The following is a 23798-nucleotide window of genomic DNA, read 5'->3' as shown; positions in this document are numbered from 1 at the left end:
ACCATTTTTCTAGTCTAAGAAAGAGGAAAAAAATAACAGAGTACAAGCATTTCTTTAAATATAATGCATATACACACACTATACCAAGATCTATGCAATTCTTTTCCTACTTTGAACAGTGTTTAATGCACATAAATGATTTTCTCTTTCAATATACTAACAGGGTGACATCACACTGGATGACAGAACATAGATCAAGGTTACATGGGCCAACTACACCTACGAACAATAAAATCCTGATTAGCAACTGGGTCATTTCTCTTAGCTAGTCAGTTGCTTAAGGGAAGCAGACCAGTACAGAAAATAATTCTACTACTGGGAATCCGAGTCCCAGGGATTTTTCATGCAAAAATATGACAAAGACTATAACGAAGGCTGCTCATAAGTGATTCTTGAGGAATGGATGGCAGACACAGGAAAGTAATGCCACAGCACAGCAGAAGCAGCCATATCATAACTGTAATTAAACACTTCTTTTGTTATATATTGCAGGGTTGTAGATTGATGTGTTTCCTCAAAAATCTTGAGATAAGCTAGTAAATTCAGTTATAAAAAAGAATGATGTTCCTCCACAACAGGTGAGAAAATTCATATCAAAACAAGGCATAAAGTACTATCATTTTAATCCCTCCTTATTTACCTATTTTCAAATTAGTGCATTGAATGCCCAAAAGTGAAAGTGATACATTAGAAATAGTTTAGTTGCAGCAAAGGCTATCACATTTTCTTAATGCTTTCTTGTCCAAAAGAATTTAGTTTTGCTACTTTGAAGGCCATTATACTCAAGGTCAGACCAGGTAAGAAAATTTGATGCTAAGAGTTTCAAGCTGCCTGCTAGGTTTTGGGTTTTTCCTCCCCAACGAATAGTATCCAAGTATGTTTACTGATTTAACAGAATTTAATTTCAAAATAGAACTTCCAGAGCATCTTTTTAACTAATGAGGTCACAAATCTTAGGTATAGGACTGTTACAAGAACACATATAGCACATAATCCTGCCCCATCTTCACCAGCATTATTAAAATTTGTAATTTTATTAGGTTTTAAAACATCTGGTGATATTGTGAATGTCCCAGCTTGTCAGAAATCTAGTATTTTAAAGCCTGACTCATGGAAGCCCAATACCTATTAATAAAAAGACATTTCAGTGAATCAGTATCTTCAGAAGGTTGTATTGATCTTGTATCGGACACTCTGCAGCATTTCTGGGATATATACCCAAATTCTTGGCCTGCATTATTTCTGATGAAGACAGAGTCAGTAATCTCTCCACTTATAACGTCTAAATTAGGTTACTATAAATCACAGATTTATGACAAATGAGATAAACATTCCCAAAATATCTTTTGGCAAAATGCTTTTGGACTGCAATTTTGCCAGATTTTTATTTGTCTGCAAAATTGACAGTCTATAGTGTACAGAGACATCATTTAGGTTCTGTCATACTACACAAAAATGCTTTGATGTGTAGCTCTTTCCATTTGTATAGGTTGTGCATATCGGTGACTTTCCAACTTCTTTTTATTTGGGCTCATGAACTAGGCAACTCCTAAAAATCTATGGGTTTTGGTATAGTATTTATGGAGCTTTTCATTTTATCACCTACAAAGCAGGCATCAGAAATCTGTAATCCCCTGCTTCAAACTACATTTGCCCAATTTTAAAAACAGTATTAAAAGAATGGCTTTTTACCAATTAAGATTACCAGCTTGGACTTATTTCTACACAAAGTATTTATCTGATCCTCAAAGCATGGTAAAATAAAATTGTAAAGCTTCAATTAGTGTCTTAAGTTGGATTTAACATGTCCTATTGCTTTATTACAAGGAGACCACAACTCCCAGTGGTGCAACGCTACCAGTAAGAACTATCTAATAAGTATGATGCTCAAACCAATACTACAAAACTGTTTCCACTTCTACATGCTGAAGCTTGCAAGATTTTATAAACCAAATAGAAATGATTTACAGACAAACAGAAAGCAAATGATTAACAGTGTACTTCATTTTTATAATGCAGAGCAGAAAAGAGCAAGTGATGCTAATCTGAGGAAACGATTGCATAGTGTGTCAGAAGTATGACTTCTATTAGAAATGCACTAATTATGCCACACAGTGCTTCCAAATTCACAGAAAAAGTATTACAAAAGTGAAGTCCTACTGTGTCAAATATGCCACACAATTTTTGTTCTGATAACAGCTATTTAGGTTAGGGCGTGACTTTTCTCTGATATAGCTGTGCTAGTACAACCCCTAGTGTGGACACAGTTTACTGCCATGAAGCCATTATACCTGTATCAATTACAAAGCTTGATTCTAAGAAGAAAAAGTATTAAGTAAGGCACTGTTATTTCAGCACAGCTACATCAACAATGGGAGGGCTGAGAGAGAAAAGGAGAGGGCAGTAGGTTATGCTACTTTCCAACACACTGGGCCAGATGAGCAGATGCAGATTTTGTGTAGAGAAACTGTGTGGTATATGTCTTTCCACCTTCTCCCTCCATAATCCTAATGTTAATCAGGATTATGATGGATAATATTACAAAACGCTTATTTAATTGAAATGGTAACATTGCTCATTGCTTCCTCACCTTTATATTAAGAAATATTCATGTCAGAGATTAACAATAGGTAGTCCTATCAAGGTGCCAATACTTGTTATTAGTCCTAACTGAATAATAAAGATAGAAGAAGAGATATTAGAATAAAAGAATAAGACCAACTCACTTTAATCTTCCTAAATGATGTAAACTCATATTTTAATAACTTTATAAATATCACTGTATGAGAAATACATAAGCTGTATTTATTGACATACAAGTATATGTATCTGATGATCCTACATTGTACACATGGGGACTTCTGCCATTCTGACACACCTGAATAACTTTAATCTTTTTAAAAGTCACTACATACAAAGTAAAATACATCTTCAAAACTAAAATTATCCACAGCACAACTGAAAATACAATTTTTCCTCAAGAAACAGTAAACACTTTCAATATATCAAAAGACAATTTGAAACATGATTCTTTGCTTTTAAAACAGAAAAACGCACCATTTAATATAAAATAGGATGAAAATATTCATACATTATTGTCTCTCTACTTTTAAAAAATAAATATGTATTTATTATGAACAGATGGTGGCCAAGGAAGGTATCAACTCTGCCTCTTAGCCAGAAGGTCAGGTCATGGCTGAGAGACCAAAGAACAATTACCATTTGCTATGCAGTGCCATATAAGCTGAAACATTTTAGGTTTTTCTTTAAATACAACGCAAGATGCAATTGAGCTGTTTTCATTTCATTTAAATGAAATTATTTGCAATGACTTATTAACATCTTACAATTTTATTAAAAAAAAAGAACAAAACAAACACACACACACCAAAAAACGAAACCCCAAAATGTACACACACTCTTTTCATTGTCTTTTAACATGTTAAATAATATTAGGACCTGTACAGAACTTTCTTGGTTACAAGAGTCACAGCTATAGAACAGCTGCAAGATGCTGAGTCTGAGAATTTCAAAATAGTTTGTTTTCCTTTTTTTAAGGAACCAACAATCATATTTGAACAATATAATTAATTTATGTAATTACTGAATTAGTCTAATAATCTTTGCTGATAGGAACTTCCCCTCCCATCACTTCACTTTAATATCAAATTATAAATCACATTTTGGTGTATTCATTCCCACACTGAATAAAATACCAGTATGTCAAGGTTAAAATATTTTGTTAAATTTTGCAATTTGTTCAAAAGGCAATCCTGAAGTAAGTTGGAGAACAGGATTTAAAATCCAAGATACTTCTTCAAATATCTTATTAAACACATCCTGTTTTATTTGTATGCCAAGATTATGCCAACTCTCTTATCTGTGATATCTGTCAAGACACAGACGACAAGCCTGTTTTTTGTTTTTTAAAGTGTCCTTAGGCCTAAAGGATGCAGGAGTTAAAAAAAAAAGCCAACCCTGAACCAAAATGCTTTAAGGCCCCTGTTTTTCTGTATGATATTCTATACATATTGAAATGTTATTTTATCTGATAAACTTATCTTTGAGATTTTACATATCTTTTGATTATAATTTGAATAAATATTGCTTCCAGCCTAAGCTCATACTTAATTAATTTAATAAACTTACTGTTCTGCATTAAGATTCTGAAAAACTGGTAAATAAAAATATAAATTTAGAAATACTGTATTTTTCCCTACATACATGTTTACACAGGGACCGATTTGTTCACTTATTTACAAGAGAAAGAATGATTTAAAACCTATTAGATAGGCTGCTTTAACAACAAAATGCATATTAAAAAAAATTATCCTAATGTGCATCTGTGTATTCAGAAGACATCCACTCTCATGTGCAAATCACAATTTATGAAGGAATAACTGAAAGTTTGAATACCTAGAGAAAAATGGGTAGACCCTCAACAAAAAGGGCACCTCAAAGATGCAGATTACACCTGTTCAAGCTGTTTGCCAAGTATGTTGCACGTTACTCTAATAATCTTTCTTACTTCATGGGATGTTTTCTCACAGACTACCTGTAAGGCATATACTGTTTTGTTTTTTCTATTGTAAAACACTGTTTTAGGTAATCAACAGTTAATGCCTACAGGAGTTCTTATACAGTTTTTTTTTTCCTAGAAGTTTATTTTTTTAATTTTATTTTATTTTTTAACTTTTATGAATCCCAGCATTCATTAACCTTGCATCTTTAAAGAAACTGGAAGAGATTATTTTCATTTTTGGCATAGTTAGGTTATACTTAGAGACTTTAATGTTCTTTCAGGCTGCATGTATATGTAATTATGTGTGGATTTATTTGTAAGAAAAAGTGTATAAACACATGTATACAGTACACAGAATTTAAGTACGTTGTATGAATACATATGACAGAGTAATTCTATATGAAAACATGGGATGAGTATTATGTAAAACTGAACACACTAGGGCTGAAAACAAGAATAAGATAACCAAGAGGTATTTATTTAACAGTAATAGCTGGCTTGTTGCCATTAATTTAGAAACCATTTAACAGTAATAAATGACCACTATTAGAAAAACGAATCAATCCAGCTTCCGAAATAACTCTACTTAGGCTTCTAATAACTGCAAAGTTATAGCAGTATTATCTCTTACCTGGTCCTTAATTTCAAGCTCCCTTATAGTTTTTGTTCTGTACTCTCTGAGCTCCTTTTCTGCCTCATCCTTCTTCATTTTGGTTTGATTCAACTGATAGCGCATTTCTCCACACACCTGTTAGATCATACAGACAACATGATCTGTAGCTTGAAGAATCCTTAGCCCAGGGTTTGCAATTAGATCTTTTGGTGCCCTCTAGAGTTCATTTAAATGCAACATATTTTAATTTACAGATATTTTAAGACTACATATGGTAAATGTTTTTCTATAAAAAGGTGGATCTGAATTCTCTATATAGTCATCAACTTTGAAATATGCAGTGCCTTCTAGATTCAATTATATTTGGATCAAGATTTTGCTAAGCATAAATATTTATGTTGTAAATATATGTGCTACTAAATACAGCTAAACTGCAGTTGCTGGTTTTATATTCTCTCTAAAATCCCAAGAAAGTCTATGTCAACACTTTCAAAACCTAGAAGTAAAGGATCAATCACGCTCCTATACAAAGGCGTAATTTCTTATCTTGCCAATTTTCCACTGTTAAGAAAAGGTTTAGATATTAATACATTAATTTTCCAAGTTAGAGCATTATAGACTTACTACAAACTGAATATCAATTCTTTAAAAACAATGCCTAATTCAAATATGTTCATAGGCCAGAAGAAAGGGATCGAAGCAACACAAAGAAATCCAGTATCACTTGCACAAAGGCAACAATTATTCTCTGCTGTTGCAATGTTTGTTATTGCCATGGTTTGATGTGGGGGGGAGGTTCTGGTGGCAGGAGCTGGCCATCAAATCGGTGGGTGCTCCCTCTGTTCTTGTCTCGACCCTCAGTCCTTTTATTATATTTTTCTCCTCTCCACTTTACTGGAGTGGGAGAGTGGCTGTGTGGAGTTTAATTGCTGGATCGGCCTAAACCCACAACAGTCCTCTTACTTCTTCATTCCTTTGCACCTGAAGGCAGCTGAACTTCAGCGAGTCTGGGAAAGGGTCAGAGGAAAGAAAGAGAAAGAAAAACCCTACACCACTTCCTCCCACATAATTTTCACTAGTGCTGTGCAGGGATGTTATTCTCCTATTTCCCAATCTAAGACTTTTAAAAGATTCTATTTGATCTTGTCTGTTGGAAATGGAGAAGGATGGTGGACAAGCTGTCCTCTTTTTGTGCTTATCCTGTGCAATCACCTCCAATTTGTGCCTGTGCATTTCACCTTAATTAACCAAATACTTGCACATTCCCTAATGACAACGCAAATATGTTTACCCACAGCTGCTTTTGGAGAACTTTCTTTCCAACTTGCTCTGCTTCCCTGCCCCACTTACATTCTTTCACCAGACTTGCTTCCTAAATGTGCACACTTTTAATTTGCTGCTACAATCCTCTGCTTCTCAACAATCTCCTTGTACACATTCTGCAAACCAAATTAATTCCTATTTTTCAGTCTCATATCTCTTCTCATTTTCACTACCTTATTTCTTCTTCTTAAAAAAAAAAATAGGTAGGGTAAAAGTAAATACACATACTGCAATCAAATCGCCTTAAGAAAAAACAAAACCAACAGTCCTAACTTTAAGAAGCAGCATCACTTATAAATTCAAAGGACAGGTTGTGAATTTAGCTCCATTGCAGATAACACAAGGTAGTAAATGCTCTAAAGAATGACAAAGCAAATTTAAAGCTTTTTATTTTTAAATACTGAAATATCATATGCAACTAAAAAATCCTAAGATGCAACTGCATGGATTGCCAACTCTGTCTTTCTACCTCCTCATTTCTTGATATGAAGGATGTAACAAAGTGCAATTATGTCACTTCCTCCAAGCGAAATAAAATACAGCCATCCTCGCTTTCAGCTCCTCCATATATCGTACAAAGTGAATAATGCAGAAGAATCAGTAGATGGTGCTGTCCTAATAATGGATTTTTCAGTCTCCTCATAGTTCAGAATGCAGGAGAATGATTCTTAACTCCAAACTTTTTTCCCTGACATCCGGCGCATGCAGAAAAAAATATTTCAAATAAAACTCAAAAGGAAAAATGTTACTCTTTGCTGTTTTAAATAATGGCATACCAAGTTTGGAAACAAGGAGTCAGATTCACAAACAGGCATATATGGCACTTACATAGCCAATGAAAAAGGTCAGGGTGATGCATATAGTCCCAACAAGTCAATGGTCAGGACCTTCCTCCAGGATGCTTGAGACTTGCAGGGACACAAATGCGGTTTTCCAGTCTCTCAGGATAGTGCAATAAAAACACAGCATAGATGACTGCAAAGTGGCCACCTATTCAACTTGGTATTGATAAACATTAACTGAAGCAGGGACTGGAACCACAGCGTCACCTCTCCTGGGGGACTCCTTCAAATTGGTAAACCACAAAACTGTTCTTTCCGGACCTGTGGATGTTTATACCTACTACCTTTTTTCCCTCTACCTCCCAGTGTGTGGTGCTAGTCATCTGTGAATGTAGTCTGAAAAAACAAAAGTGTGTTTCAGAAATGGTAAATTAAACCATTTTAACACTCTTAAAACGCTCCCTCATTTGTCTTTCAGCTGAAATGGAATTAAATTTTCTAATAAGTTTGGATAACTTTTTGCTCTAAATTGTAAACTTCCATCTTGTTCTACCAGCAGGGGCAGCAGAGGAAGACAGGAACCAATGAAAATGTCTCCAGAAGTCTCTAGGGGCCTAAAGAATGAATTGCCCTCCAAAACCTTGCAATTAACAACTGAGGAAGTAGGATTTGCCCCAGGATTACTGGCAAGGTATATAGACATTTCAAGAGGCTGTAACAAATTCGAATTCTTACATTGTCTTGTTTGTAGAAATTTAGCATCCCCTCATTTTCATGAAGCTGAAGTTATTTCTGTAACAAGTCAATGATGAAACTAAGCAAATAAAAATAATCACTTTAACAATGTGTCACCCACCATTATAAATTTTGGACGGCAATTGTTTTGTCTTTCTCATGTTATGACCCACATCAAAGCTCTAATAGGTTGAGAGATGTGCAAAATAAAGCACCCAGAAGTGATACACATACATAGATAGATGTTAGACTATAATTCTTAACTGGAAGAAATATTTCTTTGCAAAAGTCATACCTGAAATATTAATGAAAAAAGCAGTACATCACATAAAAATTCTACAGGAAAGTACTTAAAAACAGTGATTTGATACAGCTCCCTTTATCTTAACACTGCATATCCCAGAGGTAGCAATTACAGCACAAGTTTGAATACCACCTTGTCTCATTCACATCAAATGCAATTTTTAATGAAACACTGGATTGCGGTTTTAAGTAATGATTTGCATAGTCTGAAAGGTAGAAAGGTTAGCTTTAGCATCACAAGGTGACTTGGCAGACTGAAAAAATTATCTTCTTAATCGTAAAACTGTGCCTCTGGGATATTCGAATGAAGTTTACATTTATCACACATTCCTTACTAATACAGAAGAAAATGCAGAAAGAAAAAAATTCTCACCTTTCAGGTCACAATGATAAGGAAAATCAAGCTCAATATTCATTTATAAATGTGCCTACCTTATTCATCTCTGTTTCGTGAGACTCAAGCTGATGTTGTGATTCTTCTAACTGGTTAACTAGAGAGTTCTTTTCCCTTGTAATTCTCTCTACCTGAGCCTCCAACATGGCCACGTTCTCAGACATAGCTGTCACCTGCAAAAAGCCCAAGAACACTGTAATGATGCAATTTGACCAACCATACATCTAAATCTTTTGGGACCTTTTCCTTGAAAGCAACTGTATGTAGCCAAAATACATAGCATTAAAAATATAATTAAAAAATTAAATATATACAGTAAAATACATAATAAAATATAAATTAAAATATAACAGAATATAGCTACATGATTTTAACAATAGGTTCATTATTTTGTATTAATTTATCATACACTAGTTTATTTCGAACTTTTCGTCAACCGGACAAGTCTCCTGGACTTGTTAGTACAGACAAAGTGTCAGAAGCAGCTGACTGCATTAGTCTTGCAGCTGTAAGAGTTCTATTCAACACCTTCTTATCCATCCTTATGTAGATTGATCTAAACCAAAACATGTTCCACACCCAGCTAAAGAAAACTGTCATTGCAACCACAGATCTTAAATTAATTTTCAAGTTCAGAAAATATTTCAGCACTATAGATCAAAGCACGATGTTGTAATAAAAACCACAAAGAAATAGTATGTTAAAAATTCTAATGTAATTCAGATCAAATTTTGATGAATGGCAAAAAAATGTAACAACAAAACAGTGACAGTGACCCTTCAGCTATTTAGCCCTGAAGCTTACTAATATAAGTGGAAATAATGGTGTCTGACAGTTCTAGGTTAACTTGCAGGAATTCAGAGTCAAACCTAGAGATTATATATTTTTAACTATTTTTCACTCATTACATATCCACCTGATTTATGTATCATGACAATTCTCCCATTCAAAAAAAATCACTTCATAAAGTAAGCAATAAAATATTCCTATGGAGGTTGACTTGATGCACAGTGTACCACTTCTACCATTTCATAATCCTGAAACATAAAAGTAGTTAATCATCTCTAGGTGTAAATCATGCATATAGTTCACAGTTTTCTACAAAGTCATCCCATACCTTTAACAACCAAGTATGACATCATCATAGCATCACTATGTTGTTTAGTGTGTACGTAGGACTTAAAAAAAAGGACTACAACTACTCAAAGTGGGAATCAGTTCCAGTAAAACACATCTCAGCGGGCAATGAAATACAGAGTAACGTGGTGGCATGAAGGAGTGAATTATTCTGCCAAAACAAAGATAAGTAATCCTTGTCTAATAGACTGTATTTTGGAGTGTGTACTCTGCTCTAAAGCAAATCTGTAACTAAACAACTAAATGCATAAGAAGGGTAACTTCTAGTAGATAGCAAGGACTCAAAGAATGAATTGCTTAACAATGTCTCATTGCCTCCAGAGTAAGGTTAATTTTTTATTTCGGTTTGCCCTGGCAACAGATTTCTGATGATCACTTACAGCAGCTCACTTTCTTAAGCATCACTTAGCCCTATCACTGTGTTTAATTCCTGTTTTAATATCCAGAACTAGAGTCAAAGGCTTTGACTACCTGTAGCAGCTTCAGAACACTATTCCACCATCTCATAATACCAGAAATACAACCACATCACCTTAGTTACCTGTCTATATCAGTAGCTTTCCAGCCATTTCACAAGTGAAAACATCACTAAAAGAACCTCCTCTTTTTTAAACACTTAAATAGTTTATCGTGTTCAGTTTGTGCTCTCCAGACTTTATAAACTGTATGGCTTATTTCTAAAAGGAGCCCAAAATATGTAAAAAGCCTACAATCAGAAAAGAAATCCACTATATTGTTTCCAAATCTCCACCAGAAAATGGCTGAGGAGGCTGCACATCAAAGGAGCATGAAAATCACTAATTCATGGAGCATTTCTCTCTCTACTCTTCTTCCTGTTTCTTTCTCCAATCACCTTAGAAGTGACTCCTCCATCATGTCTCACAGGCTCACTGCTGTTAGCATGAGGTTTCCTCTGTAGATTCCATTGGGCAGAAAACTCTTATGTTTTATACTTAGATTACACTAGCATCTAGAAGTCTAAAACAAGGTTATAAAGGCTCTGTTGTAATGGTTACAGTATAAACGAAGGGACAGATTGTGTCTCAAAGAGTTTATAAACAGGAGTAAAAGTATGAAAAGAGATTCCGACACATTTCTGCAGCTGGACAAATTAAGCATATGATAAGATCACTCCAAAAAATACCATATTAGAATGCAATTACAATACTGTAACATTACTATATGTGTATATGTAAGCTCAGAGTAGCAAAGAATCCTAAATTTGACAGGTGCTAACTTCTGAATGTTTGACTTGGCAATCTAAATAACAATCTTTGTAAGAAACTAGGTACAAACCTTGCATCACATATTACTTAATCCTCTCCTACTTCAACAAAGTGCATTAGCAAATATTATGCAAACTAAAATAAGTGCATAATATCAACAACTTAGTATGTATCTAGTGCATAGCACAAAACTCAGTCATTCAGGCTCAAAGGATCACTTATCTACCACTGCTTTAAAGCAATGGTGGGAGTGTTTTACTGAGCAATCAAATCCAAAACTGAAGCAAAATTAAAAACAAGTAAACAAAGTTTGAAGAGGATGATATGCTCATTCTAATACACAAATAGAAAAAAAACAACTCATACCATTGCTGCCAAGTCCTCCCTTTCCTTTTTCATCTCTTCTCGTAGTGCTTCTCTTTCATCAGTCCTCTTATTTAGCTGGGCAACTAGCTCCCTTTCAAGACGATTCTTCTGCCGTTCCATCTCACTTTTCAGCTGCTCGCACTGGACTAAAGCCTAGAAAAAACTATTTTCATAAGTGGAAGAAATCTAAAATTTTAAACAGACATGGCATTTATCTAATGCCTTCAGAGAAACCAAATTGCTATTAGAAAGGATGTTAGGATGTTGAGGTTTTTGTTGTTTTGTTTTTTTGTTTTGTTTTTTTATGAAGCTATTATGATGTTTATACAAACCCTACTGTGTTAACACCTAGAATAGGACTAACAAATTGGAAATAGATGTGCATGTTTGCATGTATACACATGCCCTACTGTACTTTGTAAATCTATTAGATTTTAAAAGTCACAGCAAAGATGGAAGCATTTTTCAGAGTATATTTTCCAAATAGGTTGCTGTTCTTCTAAAACTAAGATGATTACTTGCCTTGCACTTAAAATTCATGAATGTACATCACTAGAACCAGTCTTTAATATTTGACTCCACGCAAACACTGTGGTTACTGCATAACTTCATTGCTAAAGGAAAAAAAAGTAACAAAAAAAATGTATATACTGTTACTTGTTTTCCCCTGAAGTGAATTACTGAATGCAGAAGACTAAGAAGAAACCTAGAAAATGTAAGTAAAGATACAAAGAAACAATTATATTTTTAATTTTATTTAGTTTCAGGTTTGCCAAATGAAGAAGATTAATCCTACTGAAAACTCGTTAAGTGCCCTGCTTAATTGAATTAAGCACTAAAACACAGGTTATAGATGTTTTCCATCAAAACAGAAGAAACATAAGTTCACATGCAAGAAGCACAGTATAGACAGTCTTCTAAAAAAGCTGGGGGGGTAGGGGGGAGACAAATATATCAATTTATGCTGATGTATCCCTGCCAAAGGGATAGGGGTTGAGTGTGCAGTTTAAATCAGGAATACATTACTCCATTAAGTATAACTTAAGTATTCAAAGCACCCTAAAGGTAGCTTGCTAGCCCATAAGTAAACTAGATTTCATTTCATCATTTCACTGATATTCAGTATAATCTGTTTCAAGGAAGTTAAAGTAACCTTTTAGGAATCCTACCTTCTGACTTTTTATTTTCAAATTAGTTTTTTTAAAGTGCTTATTTTTCTTTTATGCAAAGCCAATCCCCTATGTGCAATTTCCTTGGTGTTCGGCTGTTCATCAAGGAAGCAAATTAAACAATAATCTTTAGTGAATGCTCTTAACACCCTCCATTAGTTTATGTCAACTCTGCGGGACCCTCCTTAGGGTCAGGAGTCTACCTGGGTGAGGGAATCCCTCCGTTGATGCTTGGAAACTTTTTCTGTAGGAATTTATCATCAGCATTAGCAAACAAATGTCTGAATAAGACTGGTTTAGTTTGGTAGATATGTAAAACAACGCAACTCTAGAAGAAACAAGTTGCAAGAAGAAATGTGTATTTTGTTAGCTCCACTGTTTTGACTACATAAAGAGCAGTTCAAGCAATTATTCTTCTACGACATTTATGTTGAAAATAATTCCTGGATTTGCTTCAGCTATGGACGTTTAACCTTACTAGATCTCCTCCTTGCTCTATGTAATAGGCAAGAGGCTACAAACTACAGAAACAATAAAAAGACAAGAAAAAATGATGGTTTTAAATGATAAGCATCCAAGGTTAGACCTTCTGTCAACAGGGTGACGAAATTGCAATTATAACACATTTGGCTTCCAAATGCTAACTCCTCAGTTTTCTAACGTGGACTGTTCTATTGGATTCTATGATAATCACAAAGGAAAACAGCACTTCACCTTAAGAGTAGAAGAGGACTGGGAAAATAAAGGATGGTTTGTACTTACCAAGAGAATTACCAGTACATGTAAAAATGTGAAATTAATGCAGCATAAGTAAAAGATTTCTTCCTGATCCTTCATGTTACAACAGTTTTTGAGCAAGGAAAACAGACTACTATTCTGTCTTGCATGCAGGTAGTACTGCACGTTTCCTTGCTGCAGTGGAAAGGGTGGCCAGCAGAGACCCTACCGAGCTGGCAGAAACAGTATAGGTACAAAGACTCCTTTGATTAAGGGTTCTACTAATTCGTCTTACTAAGTTTTATTCTTAGGCCACATTTCTAACATGAACTACGCTGAGTAAGAATTTATAGGGATTTTCTTTTTAAGTATTAAAATAAAGATTTCTAAATCCAAATAAAAAAAAAGAGGAAGAACAGACAACTTCACTTTATTGCCTAAAGGAGGAAAAGTATTTTGTGCAGTTTTAAATAGCAGTAAGTGAATAACATTTATATCAGACAATTGTAGAACCCACCCCCAAAAAAGTAAACAAGTAAGCACTTTAAAAATTCAGTCCCTCAGGTACAGGGTGTAACAGGTGAACAGTGGGATCAAAAGAATTCTTTCTCTCTCTGCTCAGTAAAAAACAAGGAGCTGTAATACTGTGAAATTAAATTTAACACGGACATGGGATTAGGATTTACAACTCTCATTTTTTTCCCCACTGCTTATAGTTAAAGATCGTATGCATACACTCTCTCTCTTACAGCATCAGATGAATAAAACCAATTTGATCAATAGAACAATTATATCAATCTTGTCTGCTATTAAAACCAACAACATTTAATTAAAAAAAAAAAAAAACAGAAACAAACCAAAACCAACCCTATCTCAATTCCATAGTAATTCACTAATAATACAGTAGATGTCACTAAATATCAAGGAAATAATTTAGGTCAACATTGGTTGATTGTATACAGTAACTAGAGCTAACACAAGCATCATATCAAAACTGGTTTTATCATTATTATTTACATAGCATCAAAAGCTTCCTGCAGATAGCATGAGACAGGACTTCTCATCTCCAAAGAGTTCTGTTAGCTAATCAGTTCTTGCACTGCACACATCTGAGGCAAAAGAGTTGTTTGCTAGCATTTTAAGTATTCTTCCCAGAGTAGCTCGGAAATGTGATATGAGAATTATCCTCCTCCATGTCACGAATATCTTTGAAAATTCTACCATTCAATTTCTGTCACCTAGCTGTGAAACTACATTAGAATTTAAATGACGGCCTAAGAATGCAACACATCCTATAACCTTGATGAGAATTTAAGAACTCAAATGAAGAGTTCATATTACTGCTCAGAAAGTCATACAGTACAATCCTTTTAAATCTACTACACACACATCGACTTGTGTTAAAGGTCTTATGTGTGTATTCTCCCATTAGCATGAAAACTAATTAACATTTGTAGTAGATTTGAATATTGAAAAGCTCTCATATCTTGATGAATTTACCTTTGTTTTTTCTAAATTGGCTTCTTCTGTCATTTGCACAGCTTGTTTAACTTGCTCACAAGCATTAGATTCTCTTTTTTGCATCTCTTTCATGTTTTGTCTCAGTGAAACAAGTGCATCCATCAAGTCATCTCTTTCTCTACATATAAAGAAAAATCAGATATTTCTTCTATATCTTTTCTCAAGAGAAAAAAAAAACACAACAGGTATATCAAACATAAAATGTTAACAGATAAAAGACATAATAAGTGAAGTAAGACTAAAACCAGCATGGGTTAAAAGTGAAAGACAGCATACTGCTAGCTTGGCAGATATTAAAAATATCATTTGCTTGCTGACTAGTCCTTCACTTCAGAAAGACCGACCATTACTGAAACTGGCAGTAATGACAGCAAAGCTCAAGTCAAAATATACTGAATCTGAGCAACGTTCTGTTGGCATTACAAAATGAGGATCAGTGCTAAAAAGAGAAAAAAGAAAAGAAAAAAGGAGAAAAAAAGAAAAAAGGAGAAAAAAGAAAAAAGGAGAAAAAAGGAGAAAAAAGAAAAAAGGAGAAAAAGGAAAAGGAAAAAGGAAAAAGGAAAAAAGGAAAAAGGAAAAAGGAAAAGGAAAAAGGAAAAAGGAAAAAGGAAAAAGGAAAAAGGAAAAAAGGAAAAAGGAAAAAGGAAAAAGGAAAAGAGAAAAGAGAAAAAAGAAAAAAGAAAAAAGAAAAGAGAAAAGAGAAAAGAGAAAAGAGAAAAGAGAAAAGAGAAAAGAGAAAAAAAGCAAGTTTCTGAAAAAACAGGTTGAAGTGATATGAAATTACACTGTCATTAAATGTAAAATAGTAGGAATAAAAAAATTAAAAGGAAGGGTTAGGTTCAACAAGTAATTCAGATCATTAAGTATATCAAATGAAAATCAACAGCCCTTTGCTGCAAACTGGAACTAAACTAAACAATAAGACTTCTGGATTCTACATCCCCTCTGAACTTTTGTTAACTTAGAAACTGAGATCTATACCAAATGGCAAAGAACAGTCCATAAAACTGTAATATTTAGCTTCACCTTTTCATTATTTTGATATGTTGAAAGCTTTTGTATTAAGAGTATCATTGTTTGTGGTTTAGGTGCAACTAGATATTCTGGCTGCAAACTGTTTTGTTTGGGTTTGGTTTTTCTTTTTTATTCATGTTGTGTGGAATGGTAGCCCAGCCATATTTGTCAGAGAACTAACAGTCATATTTCGAAATCTCATTTTAACAAGCTTTGGACAAAGTCGCTTTGAAAATCTCTACTGAAATATCTTTGTTTTTTAGCAAGTTGCACCACAGGAAGATACAGCTTTCGGATTTTGCTGAATCTCAAACTGAAACAACGGTTTAAGAAAGATAAATAGGTCAAATCAAATCCTTTATTTCAAACTGCACTATAATACAAGATGACAAGAATATATTGATTTATAGTTTGTTCATATTTTCCAGTGTCTGTGACAAATAATTACTTTTCTTACAAAAGTAGATTTTGAAACACAACTTTTCGGCAACAGAGAGCCTTCCCAGAAAATTGGTGGACTTGGCTGTTGGCAGGATTTATATATTTTTTTATTATCCTCTACTGAGTAGAGATAACGTCCATTTGACGGCCTATACATACTATGTCCCTTCAGCCTTCTTGCTTCTAATTGACCCACTACCTCATCTCCAGCAGGCTCATTCTAAAACTTCAGAAATCCTAAGAAGCTTCAGATATCTGACAATGAGTAGACATCTGTTTAACAAACTTTGAGAAGGCTGCAGTATCCTATCATTACTAGAAAGTAGAAAGGGAGAGATTTTTGAAGACAGTTGACTAGCAGAATTTCTTAAGAAAAAAACATTTTAATGCTCTTGGGATTTCTGAATTATATTATCTTATATTCAGCCTGTACAGCTGTTTGTTTTTTGGGTTTTGGGTTTTTTTTTAAATCACTGAAATAAAATCTACAATTTCAAAAGGCTGCAGCAAATAATTTCATTTATTTTTATCCAAAGGAACTTCTTACCCTGACTTATTGTAGTTATGGAGGAGCAATGCGCCCTATCTCAAACATCTGACCTACTAAGTAAATTCAAGGAAAATAAAAAAAATAAAGGATTACACTGCTGATGTGTCCCAAAAGTTCCCCAAATGTAAGAATAAAGTGGAAACAGAAAAACTTCCAACTACAGAAAGATAAGGAATTTTCACAGGAAGTAATCAATCAAAAAACATGAACTTCCATAATATTTGTTCTGACAGAGCAAAGGGTTTGTTTGTACAAGTAGTGTGTGAAACAGACTATCAACAGTCTGATTATCTGGACAGCCCAAGGTATCGTAATTACAAGATAATGACTAACATTCTTTGCCAGTTGAAACAAGTAGCAAAACTACCACGGATTTCAAAGTGGTTGGGACCTGCACTCATATTCTGCCGTTCACTTCAGCATTATAACTTCAACTTGGGACTCTGTTGTTCTGTTGCACACATCTCTCTCTGAGAGCAACCCAACGCATTAAGACTTATACAGCTTAATGTAAGCAACTGTACTTTCAATGAGAAAGTAGATACCTCCCTCCAACTTACTTTGTTACCCTCTCAATGGTCTGCATGTGAACATTAGAATGAGTCTGTGCAAGAACTGCCTCATGTTGCGCACACTTCAGACACAGACCACCAACTCGACTAGAATTTGTGGCTAAAACAAGTGACTTCTGGTGTTTTAGCCTTCCTTCCAAATCTTTGCATGTCTTCTGAGATTCTGAAAGGTCTTTTCTAGAAAGAAGAAATAAAAAATATTATCTGAGCAATCAAACAATTCTACAAGTTATATTTACATGTAATATATAATTACAGTGAACTGTAAGAATCCCTGTAATGAACATTATTTTACACATTTCAGCAGCCAAGGAAGACTTTAACAGACAAATAATAGTTGAATTGCCAAATCAAAATTATTAATAGACAAACCAACATTATATTAATTTGTACCTTCCCTCTGTAGTATCAGAAAGGAGTGAAGTTATACAGAAAATTATTAGATAAAACTTGTAGGCTTACATATTGTCTGAACAGAGTAAAGGATTCATTAGCAAGAAACACTATCAGCTGTATAACTATTTCAGTACCCTAGCTAATGGTTTTTGTTGTTGTTCTTGCTAATAATACCATTAACTTAACATTTCTTCTCTACTCTCAAATTAACTGTAAAGTTACAATATAAAGTAATAGCCTCCCACGCTCCCTAAACAAAATCAGGATGTATTCAGCACATTTGCTCTGATCCAGCAATATATATAAACTTGAGGTCACCTCCAGAAAAACAGGGTAAGTTTTTTACTTGTCTCCAAAGTTTTTACCAGGTGCTCTGAAGAATTTTCTCCAGAATTTCCAAGCATCTGTCAGGCCAGGGAGAGCGCAAGCAGTAGGAATGCTGACATCAGGAAGTTCCAGACAAATGCACGCTGTGCACATATAGATCAATTTGACAAATTGTGCAATGAATCCAAAGCTTTTGGTTTGTTACTGCAGGCCATCTGGGCAACATACACATATAAGTCTGACACATTCTGGGAGCATTGGATTTACTGTGCACATGATATATATACACTGCATGCATGCTTATTTCCATCTGGGAAATCTGTGTACTTCTGCAAATTTTAGTAGTTGGTCTATTAAATATAATCCACTATAACCCGAAGAGAATTTGCTCTGCATGTATCCTTAGACAGCCACAGAACAACAGACCTATTGTTGGAAAATCCTGGACAAAAGTCAGTGAGTCCTATGTAAATTCCTGCTTAAAGTAAAAAACAGGGATAGTCCCACTGAAAGCGATATAACTTCTCACTTTAATTAAAATTTAGCAAACGCTCAAGTGCCTTGCAGAATTTACAGTTTGAAAGATCATGTCCCTTTGGAGAAATCAAGAGGCTGAATAATGTACTTGTGGAAATTTTCAGACTATTTTAGCCTCCAATATTTATTTCTGAGTATATAACACTTCAAGCCAACATGGGGGGGGGGAATCGGATGATGTAGCTGAAATTTAAGATACTCCTTTACTTTCACTAGAGCAATTGGCTTTGCTCATTTAAAGATTTCACCACTGAAGAGGGCATATTTAAACTTGTCTCCCTATCAGTAACTCTTTTTATACACACAAAAGTCTAGAATTTTCAGTTACATGAAACCACAAATTATTTAGGGAAAAACATAATTAAACAGATTCAGCAGCAGTTTCATGAATGCAGGTGCACAGGGGGATGTTTATGCCAGAACACCAAATCCTAAAGCAGTTGCCTCTACCTCTGTTTTTCCATAGTTTGCCATCTATTCAAACTTTTAATATTTTGAGTAGTACATGAGGACTTATTTTCAAATATTTTTGTGTTTAAAGATATGCAGGTTACACAACTGGAAACATTGCCTACATGCTTCAAAACAATGCTTTCCTGCTCCAAAATCAAGATGTGGCCTAAACTAGTTCAATGCTTAAAGATTTCTAAAACTTGTGATATAAAATATTAGTAGAAGAAAGCTAATTATGGAAGAGCTCACACAAGTTAAAATTTTAACTTCTCTTTTTTTTATTGGATTGGTCTACCTTAACAGATATGATGTTTAATTAAAGAAAAAGGGTTAAAACGAGAAAGACATTTTATATCAAGTTGTAATTTCTATAAATACAATAATTCAATTTAATTTATAAAATTTATATATTGCTAACATTGCTGTATAATAGCAGTACATTCAATTTTGCTATATTTATATTTGGGAAAACACGTAAAACCAGGGACACAATCAAAAAACACAACATTCAGGCATTCAGGCATTTTCTTAATTAAATTAATTTAAGAGTGGTTCATGTTGTTATGAAGTGATAATTTATTAACAATCACTTTAAGAAAAAAATAAACCTTTCAATTTACCTTAGAGACTGTATTTGATCATCAAGGACATTGACTTTTTCTTGACAGAGAAGTTTCAGTTTCTCCTTTAGAAAAGAGGAGAGAAAAGAAGTGTCTTTTGCTTTCTTCAAAATACTGTCTTTACAAATACATCTAGACACTAGTCACATTCCTTCTTTTCCCCGATGATATAAACTTGTTGAAACACTAGTATCAGAGAAATCTAAATATTTCACACTTGTAAAAGTCTACAAAATTAAGAACCCTTCTATTTTCTTATTTCTATACATCTTGCCTGATTCTCATATGGCAAATTGCTCTAGCTTCAATTGCTGCCATCTAAAATGATTTACACAAATGGATGATCTTGTCCCGAGTTTGCTATTACTCTCCCACAAGTCAGCAGAAACAAAAGAGGAATTATGAAGAACTTCAAGTAGACAGACTATCTATTTATAATATAGTGAGTTACTCTTATTACCTGGGGAAGAACTAGATATATAAATCAATCACACCAATGTTAAATACAATGATGATAAAAAAACAGGTAAAACACCAGAAATTTAGCTCACTGTGACACTCAGAAAGAAGTTACAATCAATATGATTCTTTTGATTTAAATATGACAGACGAAGAAAAGTGCAATTGCTGTAAAAACTAGTTTTCAAACAACTGCAGGCATTAGGGATCACTGAAGAAGTTTCCAGCTCTAGATGAGGCATAAAAATAAAAAAAAAGCATAATTTACTGCGAAAAAATAATAAATATACATAATTATCTTGAAGAATTAAAGTACCCTTTAAATTCCACAGCACTTATATGCACATGGATAAAATACATCAAAACTTTCAGTTAACCATTTTTTTCTCAAAATATGGCAATGCTACCCCACTAATTTAGAGCCAAAATAATTAAGAATATTTTCCCAAAGAAGAAATACGGGATAGGGACAACATCATCTTTGAATCACTAGGGCTCCTCTGTAGTTCTAAAAGCACAAAATGTGTAATTCAGCTTCAGAAAAACAGACTGCACAAAGTGACCTCTGTACCTTACTGAGCCTGCACTGCTCCAGGAGCAGAAAGACTCTCTGCAAAAGAGCTTGCCTGGAAGGCTGCCTAAATTGCACCAGCTAGTTCTCACCTGGTTGTGCATTGTGTTACTGCTAAGAATCTCCAAAGTACAGTGGAGCGACCACTGACAGGACATTCTTAAACCAAGACTTATCTCTGAGATGTTAACATCTGCAGATACAACCTGCCATTTGTGCCTAACTCGATAATAATATTAATTAGGGTATAATGAGAAGATGAGGTTTGAGAGAAAACTCTCATTAAATTTTGACTAAAATTCAGTTTGCAGATAACCATTTATATAGCCTTTCTTAAAAAGAATCAGGTCCCTGCACACTGATTAAAACAACAGAAAAATAAAAACTTACCGAGGAATCTAGAAGAGTTTGTTCTCTCAACATATGTTCCGCAGCTAAAAATTTCATTTTCTGATGGAGTTCCTCATTTTCGAGTACAACTACTTGTACCCTATCTTTCATCCCAGACAATTCTTCCTACAGGATACAGGAACTGCATGTAAAAGGCTCCTTGAGAAGGCTATCAACATTTAAATACATCTCGAGACCAAAAGTCTAGATTAACATTCTCAACTATTTTAACCCTTTTAAAAAGAAAAAGAATACTCAAAAGACAGATTTCGTTATACAGAAATTCAAGCTACAAAAATCATTCTTAAAAAGAGTTGCTTATTTGTATTTGTGATATGAAGTAAAAATGTCTTTGAAGACCCTTAAACAATGCACAAGCACCAAAACACATGGTAAGTCTCAGTATATACTGAACTACATTTGGCTTAGTTTTTTTGGTCATTACAACAATCAATCTCAAGACTAGGTGTAACCTATTTTTAAAGCAATTTTTCATATTTAGGGGACCAGGGTTTTAGTAGGTGAAATATGTTGTCTGATACCTTGTAAAACTTCACTTCTGCTTCTAAATGATTAGTGTACACTGCCCGATCATTCATTATAGGAACGAGATCAGAAAGGGCTGGTAAGTCTCCAGTTGCAGCTTCTGAGGGTTTCTGAAGGAAGTGAAGAATAGCATGTGTTATTTTGCGGTTTTCTGTTTATTGCACTAAGATGCTGCTTGCACACAGAGTACTATGTACGCGTAACAAAAAGTCACCGAGTACTAGATCATGAGGAAGGGAGAAACACTAAGAACTTAAAATCTTCAATACGAGAAGTAAATATGTCACTTCTGTCAAAACACACAGCTGCTTGATTAAGCACATCTATAAAGCAGGATTAAATCATATCCAGCAATTGATTTGTGAATGAAATTCATACCACTATTTCAGAGTATCATCCATTTTAGACAAACACAAGGGGATATTTTCTTCTCTGTGAAATGAATATAAAAATCTCTTGAATTTTAATGAGTCGTGCATATGCATCAAAGGCTACACCTCTACATGTTCATTAACAATTGCTACAGAAGTACGACTATGCCTGCCATTTTAATTAGAGACACAGAAAAACATGCAATAGACATTATGTTTATCGAAGAACTTCATTACTGGTATTTTAAAAGACAATTCTAAAAAACTTTTCTGAAGACCCTAGAAATAGGTAAAATTTGATAGCCTCACAAATAACTAGTTAAGAAAGGTAATGAAGGGAATCCTTGCCCATTTGAGATAAACAATTACATCTCTGCCCTGCTCAGCAAGATTTAAACAGGGATCAAACTTTTTACAAAATGTGAAAAACGCTATCGCTGCAACTTTACAACATTTACTCCTAAGAATACAGGACAGATTAAGAATGTAAATAAATACTATTTAAAAGCTCTTAAAATAATAAACAAAATAGTTTCCTAAAAACTACAGTCTCTCTTTGAGCCTATTAGCAACTAACAGTCCTTACCCATCTAATAAAAAGGATTTATTTAGAGTTGATATAACAAATATTTTTATAGTATAATAATTTACTTAGTTTTAATGAAGTATAACATACCTTAAAACAATTTCATCAAGCAACAGTATTAAGCATAAATAGCAGAGTGGCACAGCGGAAGCGTGCTGGGCCCATAACCCAGAGGTCGATGGATCGAAACCATCCTCTGCTAATTGATTCCACACCCCTCCTCCCTTGCTCCAGCAGCAGCAGCTGCTGCCTCTCCCTTACATCTTTCAGCAAGTTTTTCTGCAGTCCCCAACACATGAAGGACATGGAGCTGTTGGAGCAGGTCCAGAGGAAGGCAATGTAGATGACGAGAGGACTGAAGCACTTCTCCTACGAAGACAGGCTGAGAGAGTTAGGGCTGTTGGCTCTGGGGAGACCTTATAGCAGCCTACCAGTACTTAAAGGGGGCCTACAGGAAAGCTGGAGAGGGACTACACACTTTTTACAAGGGTGTGTAATAATAGGACAAGGGATAATGGCTTTAAACTGAAAGAGGGTAGATTTAGATTAGATCTAAGGAAGAAATTTTTCACTCTGAGGGTGGTGAGGCACTGGAACAGGTTGCCCAGAGAAGTTGTAGATGCCTCATCCTTGGAAGTGTTCAAGGCCAGGTTGGATGAGGCTTTGAGTAACCTGATTTAGTGGAATGTGTCCCTGCCCCTGGCAGGGGGCTGGAACTAGATGATCTTTGAGGTCCCTTCCAACCCTAACCATTCTATGATTCTATGTCCGTCTGCAGTGGAACTGCCTCTGAATAATCACAAACATGTTTGATGGAGTCTCTACTTTCAAATTTAAAAAAATCAGCTACTATCAGATCCTCGCTTATCCTATTTACATATTTCAATATTGCTTTACTACCTTAGTTTGATATTCCACTAGTATAAATTTCATCCACTGAAAGAACTAAGTATAGTCTAATGCAAGTTGACATACATGAACTATTTTAATTTTTGAAGCTAAAAGAAAGTATATCAATGCAAGTCAAAATGTTTTGGTTTGTTGGTGGGGTTTTTTTAGCAATTAAAACTAAGACAGCTAAACTGGGACACGTTTGTAAGTAGAACATATACATATACCCTTTCATACAAAAGATGGCTGTGTTTTTCACCAATTTA

General features: G+C 34.5%; 1 protein-coding gene and 1 non-coding gene across 4 annotated transcripts in view; one reads left to right on the top strand and one right to left on the bottom strand.

Annotated features, from left to right (window-relative positions):
- SDCCAG8 (SHH signaling and ciliogenesis regulator SDCCAG8) overlaps positions 1-23798 on the bottom strand; it is a 117256-nt gene that overhangs the window by 77519 nt on the left and 15939 nt on the right. For all 3 annotated transcript variants that reach the window (XM_086631591.1, XM_086631592.1, XM_086631593.1), the window contains exons 4-11: positions 21681-21794; positions 21139-21264; positions 19719-19783; positions 17374-17562; positions 14788-14926; positions 11402-11554; positions 8711-8845; positions 5154-5270 (exon numbers count right to left, since the gene is read on the bottom strand). In XM_086631591.1, the coding sequence (XP_086487717.1) occupies positions 5154-5270; positions 8711-8845; positions 11402-11554; positions 14788-14926; positions 17374-17562; positions 19719-19783; positions 21139-21264; positions 21681-21794 (1038 nt within the window). The remainder of the gene's footprint in view (positions 1-5153; positions 5271-8710; positions 8846-11401; positions 11555-14787; positions 14927-17373; positions 17563-19718; positions 19784-21138; positions 21265-21680; positions 21795-23798) is intronic.
- On the top strand, positions 22772-22843 carry TRNAM-CAU (transfer RNA methionine (anticodon CAU)). The gene has a single exon. It is a non-coding gene; the product is annotated as a tRNA-Met (tRNA).

This window comes from Tauraco erythrolophus, chromosome 2 (genome assembly GCF_009769465.1).
Source record: "Tauraco erythrolophus isolate bTauEry1 chromosome 2, bTauEry1.pri, whole genome shotgun sequence".
NCBI lineage: Eukaryota > Metazoa > Chordata > Aves > Musophagiformes > Musophagidae > Tauraco > Tauraco erythrolophus.
The sequence above is the reverse complement of the archived record's forward strand: the minus strand, read 5'-3'. Positions and strand labels throughout refer to the sequence as shown.